General features: G+C 39.8%; 2 protein-coding genes across 2 annotated transcripts; one reads left to right on the top strand and one right to left on the bottom strand.

Moving 5' to 3' along the window:
* Nucleotides 1-226: 226 nt before the first annotated feature.
* Nucleotides 227-1,865, top strand: LOC119656581. Its single transcript, XM_038062972.1, has 4 exons — nt 227-838; nt 896-1,040; nt 1,104-1,447; nt 1,549-1,865. The coding sequence occupies exons 1-4, from the start codon at nt 828-830 to the stop codon at nt 1,706-1,708; spliced, it is 660 nt and encodes a 219-aa protein (XP_037918900.1). The 5' UTR covers nt 227-827; the 3' UTR covers nt 1,709-1,865.
* Nucleotides 1,866-8,122: 6,257 nt separating this feature from the next.
* Nucleotides 8,123-10,524, bottom strand: LOC119656577 (neprilysin-4-like). The gene has a single exon (XM_038062967.1). It carries the CDS (start codon nt 10,424-10,426, stop codon nt 8,189-8,191), a length of 2,238 nt encoding a protein of 745 aa, XP_037918895.1. The 5' UTR covers nt 10,427-10,524; the 3' UTR covers nt 8,123-8,188.
* Between the last annotated feature and the right edge of the window lie 575 nt (nt 10,525-11,099).

Here is an 11,099-nt window from a genome sequence, read left to right on the forward strand (position 1 = left end):
CTGTCTCGCAGAACTATGTGCAGTACGAGCAGGGCTGATTTTATTGGACGAGACCTATTGCAACCTGGGCAGTAAAGTGCTTTTAAAATTTCAATGTAAATTCATCCAAAAAGTCCAAGTTTTCTAAACACTGGCGTTCACTATTCACTCTGGGTTAAAGAACGTAAAACTGAAATTTAAAAGTAACCTTGTGAAGGTTTTGATTTTGTATATATAAACATCCACTTATATGGAGCCTAATAAATTGGCTTTCGTATTGAAATTGTTCCTAGAAGTTAAATGCGTAAATGAATTTCAATACAAGCTATTCTTCACACTCCTACAAAAATTCAGTATACTCTAGTTACACGAATAAATTTATTTGTGAAAAACAAAGTCAATTGCGTATTGAATCTTGTGTCCAGGTCTGAATACGTGGAGACAGTTTCTGATCATTCCGATCAGTCACGTTGAAGCTACAATCTTGATTGAAATATCACTGAATGCGTGCTACAGTTCTTAACGTTATGAGCTGGAAGATTCGACAAAATCCATAATACACTATTGATTCTAGCCACAATGTTAATGAGAAAATCAACAAGAGTTAACTGAATCCAATTGCTCTAGTTTTAGAATTCAATGGAGAGCCTTTAACGTTTTTATAATCACAAAGCGCGTGTAAGCAAAAGGGTAGTGGAGTTCTTGCTTTAATTATCACCTTATAACGCAGATCGGATGCCAGATTCATCGCGAAATCAAATGACGAGCTATGCTCACCTTATATAGTTAATTTCAACCATGACACAGTGTGAATCGATCACGAGTCGTTTAGATATAACATAAATATAATGAATATAGGGTAATAACGTGATTGCGGCTTCTTTTTCTCGATAAATAGTATTTATTTCGTTTCTAGTATATTCCTCTGCGCGTGCGCAATATTCCATTGGATAGAAGTATCAGCTAGTGAACCTTATAATGTGACAAGGGAATGGAATCCAAACCATCGCCGGAATCGCCAAAAACGCTTCCTAATTTGGGAACATGGTGGAATTTTTAAAGTAATTATCTAGTTTCAAAAAGGTTTATGTGCTGACACTCATTTTGATTTTCGCCATCCTAAGTTAGTTGTAGGTATCGCCTATCCTGTGAATTTGGGTGATAAGAAGCCATGGCGGGCGCTTAATTGTAATTACAATTTCCAAGCTCAATTTGCTGTACCACAAAAACCAACTTATTGGTGGGATAAATGGGATGGAAGATCCTTGGCTGATGCTAAATTGCAGTATAACAAAGATGGTACATACCATTCCGACGAGTCACGCCGCTTCATCTATGCCTTGCTGGAACTTTATGCAGATCGTAGGGGCAAGAATGGAAAGCAATGTTTGCTGCGAGCTATTTGTGAAAACGGCGGAGTGGATGACGTGGAGGGCATTTATGCTGAGTTGCTTCAAGTCGTTCTAAAGTAGGTATTCAAGATATTTAGTGGCTTTCATATAAATTATTGATTTCAGTAAAATATTTCGTATTCCCATATCAAATTTGTGGATTTTTCTTTCAATACAGTCCAGGTGATGATGCCGATGAAGAATATAGAAATGCTTATAAAGCTGGTCGGTATGGTGCCGTATGTACATCTTTATACCCAGACTGTCCACTTGGCCAGGGGCTCTTTGATGATATATTCGTAACTGAAACCACGAATTATATTGGGAAAACTAAATAATAATTGAATTTATCATCCCTGTGAAGGCGACCCGATATTTTCTAGAGATATTGTTACCATCCATGAAATAAGTTTTCCTTATTCTCAAATAATTAACAACATACTTCTATGTGATAAATGTACAGTTTTTTCCGGTAATACATGTTATTGAATTTGACTAATTGATTTTGAATGCATTGGTGACAACTTTGATATAAGGAAAGTATAGTCATTTTGGATCCAATAAATCATTTTTTTTAAATTTTTTGTTAAATTATTCTACATTCTATTCTGCATCGTTTAGCATAAGTCCCTAAACTAAACCTGATTATTCTGTTGACAATGAGTATAGGTATACAATACAGAACTATTTTTCAAACACAATAAAAAATAAATGGGTAATAGCAGGATCATAGAGAGAAAATCCGCGCTGGGGGGGAAAATTATGGAAACGTCTTATTATTTCTTTATTATAAAAAAGACATTATTCTGAAACCCCATAAAATCCCGTTCTCGAGGATTACATTCTTTCCCTCCTCTTCTCGCCAGGCCTGCTGCCACAAGGAAGATGTGAAAATACGAATATTGGATCTCTATTTCATTTGTATTCTTGAAGTAAAAGGTCTAACCTGCTTTTTTGAAAAAAAAAAATTGCGCAGCTAATAATAAAACAAGGATATCTAAGCAACTAACATTGAGATAAGTGTCACACATTTTTTTACCTTAAAAAATTGGAATTGGGGCTAAACCACGGCCCGGGAAGAAAATGGACCAATTTCTCGGAACGCAAGAGCTAACATTTCGGGACATCCGAAGTGGGACGCTTCAGGTATAAAAGGTTCCGTGTTTCCTTTCGGGGGAAACCTCAAATGTATGACAGTTCCGCTTGTATATAGTTAGAAATTCACTATTTTTCAAGAACCATTTACATAGCGACTTGAATAAAACTAGGTCGAGGAAAACTTGCGTAATTTTCACCCCGGGTCTGGATTTCCTTTGAACCATGTTACTCGTAAGACACAAGTGTGTGGCGAATAGCTTTACCTATTTGTGGGGTAGATTATAGGCTCAGGAAGATGAAGTTTGTAATGCAGAAAGTCAGGTCTTTCTTGGAAGATATTTTAAAAAATAAACCCTCAAGTACAAGTATATCCGCCAATTGATTACAAGTTGCGACGAAACATTACATCAGAGTTGTTAGTGGCCATTTACTATCTATTCCTAGCATAATAGCCAGTGACCGTCAGCACATTGACCTTCAACATAACTAAAAACTATTAGCACTCTGAGACGAGTATGTTAAATGTACTCGGTACTCGGTAAAAGGATTGTCGCTAAGCGCTCATGAATATCATAAACTCAATCTGAACAGTCCAAGCTATTAGCAGGCTCACTGAAAGAATAGAAACTTTAAAAAAAATATTTGCTTTCGTCGACCCCCGTTGTCGGTTTACGTTAAAATGGGGCTTTACCTTGTAATCAATCAAAAGAAAGAACGCTGTTGACGCGACCTATCATCCCATTCAGTGGACGTGATGCAACATATTCCTCCATTACAGTCTGTTACATAAGAGCGTGGTCACTGTTACACGTAGATAAAAAATCAGAGCGTCCTGTTTCCTTTTCTATGACATAGAGGGCACCTCAGTCCTTCATGCTTTTTGTAAAAAGTCAGCTCTCTGTCAAATTTAGTCTTCAATTGAGTGGTTTTTCGAAGTGAGTGCTGTTTACGCCTCGCGCTTTGAGGTAATTTTTCTATGTTTGCATGAAAAAGGATCCAAATTAACGCAAACTGCTGCTGCGAAATATATGGGAAAGTCGAAGCAGTTCGTTAGCAAGTGGATAAATCGCGATAAAAAGGTCTGTAACGTTGATGATTTTCCTGATCGCGGAAGTGCAAGCAAAGTCTCAAAAAAAGACGAAAAAAAGATTCTCGCTTTGTTCTCGAAAGATCCAACTTTGACTTTACGTGGAGCTGCTGTGAAATTGAAAGCAAAAGGTGTTGACATATCTTACGGAACGATTCGCAGGCACCTGCTTGCCAATAAACTAAAATATCGCAGTACTTTGGAAAAGCCAATGTTGAGTGCAAAACACGTTGAAAAACGAGTGGAATGGGCGAAGTAAAACTTGGACCGCGATTGAAGCAACGTAATTTTTTCTGATGAATCCTCCTTCTGGGCATTTCCGAGCATCAAACACGCCTGGACAACCTCCACCAGTAGGATGCTTCAACAGTGTTAAACACCCCGTCAAGGTCCATGTTTGGGAGGTGCTTCTCAAACAAAGGTTTCGGTACTTTGTTCTTATTTACCGAGAATTTTAATGCCGAAAAAATGAATAAAATATATTAAAAGGCTTTGTTACCATCTGCTAAGCAATGGTATATCAAGAAAAATGAAAGCTGGATCCTTCAAGAGGACAACGATCCAAAACATCGGAGTCGAGCGTGTAGCGACCGGAAGGCGCAAAACGGAGTTGTCACTTTAGATTGGCCATCTTAGTCACCGGATGCAAATCCCATGAAAAATGTGTGGGCTCTGATGAAAATGCAGCTTCGCAGACGCAAGCCATGTAATTTAGATCAACTTTCTCGACAAATTCGGAAAATTTGGAGGTCTTTTCCGGTAGAATATGCAGAAAAACTAGTGGAAAGTATGCCCCGACGGTGCCAGGCCATAATTGACAATGCAGGAGATTGGACTTGCTACTGAGGTATTTGCATTGAGTATTGACGACCAAATTATCAATAAATTTGCGAATTTTCGAAAAATCAATTGTTGTTATTATTTAACAGTGACCACGCTCTTATGTAACAGACTGTACTATAGCCCATCCTCGTCAATGAAGAGGAACATATAGAAAGATTTCCACTATTTGGCCTATTCGAATGGAGAAGTCTAATCTATGAAAGATAAGAAACCACCACTACCCAAAACTTAAGCGTATAGCTTCTCCTTTACTCCTTTACAAAAGGCAGTAAATAGCTCCCGAGATAAGTACTTATTTGCGAAAATAAAAATTTACTTGTAAAGGGGAATTAATGCGTTTCAATTCTATAGAAGCTGTACAAGTATGGGAAACGATAGCTAATCGTTACTACCCAACCTGCCCGGGGAGAAAATTAAGTGGCAAATCAGGGATGATGACAGTTTTTGTCGGTTGATCAAAAATGTGTGTGGTCTCGCATTATCCTGCTGGAAGAAGACGTTACGGGACATCATCTGCTCTTATCAACTTTTAAGGTTTTGTGTAAACACAAAACCTTATTGTGTAAACACAAAACCTTATTGTGTAAACACAATTATTGTGTGTAAACACAAAACCTCATTAAAATCGGTTTATTGTCTGTCTGTCCGTCACACGCATTTTTCTCGGAGACGGTTACTGCGATTGACACCAAATTTGGTAGAAAGCTGGGAACTGTCAACGATCACGCATACTGTGAGTTACATTCTTTTACGAAGAATTTAAGGGGGGTCCCCATACATGGAAAAGGGGGTGTACATTTTTTTTCATCAAATATAATCATGTAGGGCATTAAATTAAAGGTCTCGGTTAGTACTTTTCGAAACCGGTTTTAGTTTTGTTGGAAAGGTGGGGAGTGCGGGGGGTTGAAAGTGATCATTCCTTTAAGGAGGCCATTCTCAGAAACTACCAAACCGAAAAATCTGAAAAAAAATCAGAATGCTGCCACTATATGGTGCCTGGGCTCCGAAATACCTTCAATACGGATATCTGTACAAATAAAGTTCATAATAGTATATTACTATCATTTTTAGTAATTGGCTGCAAAACGCCCTTAAGTTCATGCTAGCACCACGAAATTTCGCAACAAAATAGAGTATAACATAGAGCATGATCTGAAGAGTTTGGTGGAAATCGCACTATTACTGACAACATTATAATACGTCAAAGTTGTTCGTTCTTTGCAAATTCAAGACTATGAATGTCAATATCATCCGAAAGCGGATATTCTCACATAATATATGCATATATTACGTGCTACGTACTAAGAAATACACAACCTTTCGTACCTGAAGCGTCCAGCTTCCGGTTTTGTTCTTAATTGCCTCGCTCAGTTGTTGACAGTAGAGTTCCGAATCATTAGTTTACCCAGGCTGAAGCAGCTCATAGTGGATGATTTCCTTCTAGTCGCATTACACAATAGCATCATCTTCTCATCCGTCAATCCTGGCTTTACAAATGTTTCTGAAACGTCTTTCAAAGCCGTTTTCGCTTCACGTTCATCATTGGCCCATACCAAAGAGGCTTCACTCCAGGCAAATCAGCAACAGATCAGATTTTCTCTCTACGGCAAGCGATGGAAAAACTGTTGGAATATGGACAACAGTTGCACCATCTGTTCATCGACTTTAAAGCCGCCTATGATAGCATAGCCAGGGTAAAACTGTACACGGCCATGAGAGAATTCGGTATCCCGACGAAAGACCTTTTGACATCAACAACGGTCTATGACAAGGGGATGCCCTATCATGCGTCCTCTTTAACCTGGCCCTCGAGAAAGTGATCCGTGATGCTGAGGTAAATGCAAGAGGTACGATCCTCTTCGATATCGACACCATGGGAAGAGCCACCCGAGACGTACAAACTGCCTTCATCCAGATCGAGCAGGTGGCGCGAGATCTTGGGCTGCACATCAATAATGGCAAGACAAAATATATGGTGGCAACGTCAGCACCGAAGACGAATCAACCAACAACATCAAACCGCACTGGTCAAACACGAAGAAGAATAAGGATAGGAGAATACAACTTTGAGACCGTTGATAATTTCTCCTATCTAGGGTCGAAAATCACAACCGATAACAACTACGATGATGAAATCCGCGCACGGTTGTTGTCAGCCAATAGAGCCTGTTCTGCTCGAAACGTCTCACCATATGGTCAAAGCTTTTACTGTACAAGACTATGATCTTGCCATTCCTCATGTATTCCTCGGAAACTTGGGTTCTTAGCAAGAAAAATTGCGAACTCTTGGCCGCGTTCGAGAGAAGAATCCTCCGAAGAATTTTTGGCCCCCCACATGAGGATGGACGATTCCGTAGCCTACACAATGACGAAATCTATAGCGATACCATGAGCGTCCGGTTGTGGATAAAATCCGGCTCAATAGGTTACGGTGGGCGGGTCACTTAATCCGTATGGATGAGGATGATCCTACCCGGAAAGTCTATAAGGGCAATATCTATGGTAGAAAAAGAAGACGAGGCAGACCCTGCTTAAGATGGAGCGAGGCGTAGGTCAGAACGCCAGACAGCTTTAAGGAATATCGAATTGGTGGACCTCGGCGCGAAACCGGGATGTCTGGAGTTCCTTATTAAGGCAGGCCTAGACCGGATACCGGTTGTTGCGCCGTTGATGATGATGAGTGACCACTCATTTCAACAGTTGATTTCTCCGCCCAAAGCGAGGTAATTTCTCGAACGAAACCGCTTGAACTATCGTTAAGCTATGCTAACTGTGAGGACACATTCTGCTTATCCGGTTGATTTATTGTTGCTCCCTAACCCTCTCTCACGAAACGTCGGTCCTCCTATATATATAGGGTTCCCCCCATTATGTTTAAAGCGGCAGGGGGCGAACGATTAGGTTGTCCATTTCTCGCGCATTAGGTTTTTGTGAATTAGTCTTCTCCCTTAACAGGCCGTTAGGCGTTTTAGCTCCTTTGGGATTGAAATCCTCGGTGGTATCACCTCGCCTCGAGACTTAACGTCTCTATTAGAGCAGTTTATCCCGGGTGGGTTTTGTTTGCTTGACTCTTGAGTCGCGGCACGTGATTAAATCTCTGTGTCCTTATAGGGAGATAATATGTGAGAACCAAGAACCCCGGCCCACATCTCGCCGAAATACTAGCATTCGAGTTAGCTCCAGCACGTGCCGTCCGGTTCCATATATTATCTTCCAAAGTCGGTGTTCACGATTGGCAAACCTGTTAGGGTAGTTTGGTTGGTTAACAGCCTTGGTGACCGTGTTGGCGCCAAGGTGATACGACGCTGGACTCTCATCGTAACAGAGTTGATGTCCAACGTGGGGCCACAGTGTTGCATACGTAATAAACTCCATCTTTCGACAAAATACGACATTACTTTTACAGCAACCAAATAAAACAGGAAATCGTACAATGTACAAAGCGTAGCTTCAATTTAGGAACCCGGAGCCACTTTGCAAATCAATTACAGCTGACTTAGTAAAAACCGAAAATTCTATCCTACCTGTTAGCTATATTTAATTTATGTTGAGTTCTAAAATATGTGTTAACGAATGAAGGTATTCTTTTTTTAAAGGGAGTAAAGTTAGAATGAAAGGCAATTTTAGATTTGATCTTTCATATCTTTTCTCCTTGACTCATTTCCATTCCATTTCCAGATCTAAAAAAAAAAAAATAAAAATACCTTCGCAAGATTCATTTTTGTCCAATAACTTTATTGTAGATTTCTATTCATGCATCTAGAATTATGCTTAAATTAATATATAAAATCTACCATAATTTACATCTATGCTTTTGATTCATTGCAGTTCCTTCGTGGCACTTGAACTCCTTGGAAAACTCTTCGAAATTTCTTAAGCTCCCCAATACACGATATTTTCCAGGGCTATGTGAATCCGTTTCCAGTTTATTATCAACAGCTTCGGGGCGTATTGTTCCACACCAGACTTGTGCGAATCCTAGATAGAACAACTTCTTTCCGGTTATATTTAATCCAGGTAGAAATTCATTCTCTATTTCGTCGGGATGTGCTTCCAACCATTTATTGTATGCCTGATATGCTTGTCGGAGTCCGCCATTATCCGCTATATTTTCGCCTTTCGATATTAAGCCATTTATGTTTTTACCATGCATTGAGTAATTACTGTACTGTTCGGCGAAGCATTCACCTTGTTTCTTGAATGCATCTATGGAGTTTTCGGTCCACCATTGTTTCATATCGCCCTTCTTATCAAAATTCCTACCGGTGTCATCGAATCCGTGAGTCAGCTCATGACCAACAAATATTCCAATTCCGCCATAATTCAAGGCTTTTGGGAAGTATTCATTATATATTGGGGGTTGAAGAATCCCAGCTGGAATAATAATTCGATTATTGCTTTGCTCAAAGTATGCGTTTATCACGGCAGGATACCCAGCCCACTCTTGACGATCGACAGGTTTGTTTAGGTTCTCGATGTACTTTTGAGTATCATAGATTGCTAGATTTATTGAGTTATCGAAATAATTGGTGGGGCTGATGATTAGACCACGATATCGTTCATTCAATTTCTCCGATGAAAGGATATCATCTGGATATCCGACAGCTAAACCGATTTCATTGGCCTTCTCCTCGGCTTTGGCTCGCGTCTCCTGATCAATCCAAGTATTTTCCCTCAGAGCATCACGAAAGGATTGCTGCAATTCTCGGGTCAGTTGTATTACATCTGCTTTGCTGGTTTCATCGAAATGGCGTTTAACAAACATAGCACCTACTGCCATACCCATCATGAGGTTTGTGTACTGAATGCAAGTTTTCCATTTTGGTAAAGTGTCCGCTTGGCCTGTTAATTGTTGTGTAAATTTTGCGTGCACTTTTTCGAATCTACTATCTAAGTCTTCACTCAATTCTTTGACATAGCGCCACATTATATAACTGGCAATAGTTTTATTCTCTGCTTTGGCAAGCAAATCTGGAAGCTGCTTCATATATCCCCTCGATAGCAGAACAATTGTTGTGGATTTTGTAATGTTTGGGCCATAAACAATTCCGAAATATTTCATCCAATCGATATTTGGGTAATTCGCGATCAAATCCGAGACTCTCATGCTGTTGTAGAGTTCCTCCAGTTCCATACGGTCTTGTTGTTCACTTTTAATTTTAGCTAGTTCGCGCTCAAATTCTACGATTCGATTAGCACTTTCGACTGCCAGTTCTTCACTAGCTCCTAGAAGCTGAATAATTTCCGTAATGAGTTGCTTATACGCAACCATATAAGTAGAGTTAGGTGACTTCAAATAAATATCTCGACGGGGCAGACTTAAAGTCGGCTCATCTAAGTAGATTATATTACGGGCAGAGTTCTTCAAATCTCCATCCACTGATGTACGAATGAGGCTGTTGGGCATATACTTCGCCAGGCGTGCAGTCAGTTCCATCCAATCAAAGTCTTGGCCATTCCAATTGGGTTCCAACACTGCCCAGTTTCCTTGTTGCTTCAGAAAATCTAAAAGTGGTTTCGCGCCATGTTTCTCCCTCATTTCACTATCTAAGCATGCCGCGTAAAAGTGTCTGGCCTTATCTTCAGCGATCGGCTCATTATTTGAATCCAAAACCCCACTTGGTTTTTCTAATAGTAGCGTCTTCAGTGATTTGTACAAGTTTTCCTGGAGCAAAGAGAACATATTGTACTCGAACTGATCATCGGGGATCGGGTGGTTCTTTTCCCAGTTTCCACACGCGTACTGATAAAAATCTTCACACGGGTCTGCCAACATGTCCATATACATTTTCATACGATTCGATTGTTCCGTTCGAACTTTGGTTTTTGGGTCATCGGGCTTCAACTGCACTCCATTGCTATCGAATCCATTCTCTCCGTTGAATATCCAGTCGTTGGATGCACCATCTGAGTCCGGGAATTCATAATGCTTTGCATGTAACTCCTGAACTTTTTTCACTACACTGAACGTTTCCGCGGGCCAGGCGCAAATTAAGGTATAAAGACATCCGTATAACAAAAGATTCATTTTTATATTAAATATTTGTCTCCTGAATTCACAACGACGCACTCAACCAAGTTCAATGCTACTACACCGAAAGTAATAGTTGGAATGCGATTTTCGATAGATCAATTGTAAAGATTCATTCATGTCACGATAAGAAGCAGTTGAAAGGTCAGAAGTGTTTGATAACAGCTCTTCAACTCTTAATGAAGAGAGGAATACCCACAAAAGCAATGTTTATTTACAATACACGCCATTCTAAACTAGAATGAGTTCACTAAAAGCTCGCGACTTCAAAAAAATTCTTATCAACATAGGCGGTCGCCTTTAATTCCTCTATAAGGGGCCACAGATTCATGAATCACCAAATCCATTAAATGATACTTCAGTTAATCTGGGAAGCTTAATTTTATTCTAATTATATTCTAATAATGTGGATATGATCTTGATAGATCATTGAAAGACCTTATCTAATCCTTAGTTGGGATTAAACGATTCATTCAAGATATTCTCTGCTTGTTGTAAAAGATGACTAAAAGCGACAGGGGACACCTTGAAGCTAACTTGCTAATGAAAGGCCGAATCATAACATGCTATAAATCCAGTTGAGGTTCGACCGACAATATGGAAAAATATGCAAAACATTGGTCAGAGAAGAGACTGAGCTGAGCGTTCTAATGACGCGCTAGAGCCCCAA

Source organism: Hermetia illucens, chromosome 5 (genome assembly GCF_905115235.1).
Source record: "Hermetia illucens chromosome 5, iHerIll2.2.curated.20191125, whole genome shotgun sequence".
Lineage (NCBI taxonomy): Eukaryota > Metazoa > Arthropoda > Insecta > Diptera > Stratiomyidae > Hermetia > Hermetia illucens.

Excerpts from the sequence above, each read along its gene's own strand:
- LOC119656581 (XM_038062972.1), top strand. Across the intron at positions 1,041-1,103 it reads AACATGGTGGAATTTTTAAA|TTAGTTGTAGGTATCGCCTA; the intron begins GTAATTATCTAG and ends CGCCATCCTAAG. Across the intron at positions 1,448-1,548 it reads TTGCTTCAAGTCGTTCTAAA|TCCAGGTGATGATGCCGATG; the intron begins GTAGGTATTCAA and ends CTTTCAATACAG.
- LOC119656577 (XM_038062967.1), bottom strand. The coding sequence starts at position 10,426 with ATGAATCTTTTGTTATACGGATGTCTTTATACCTTAATTTGCGCCTGG.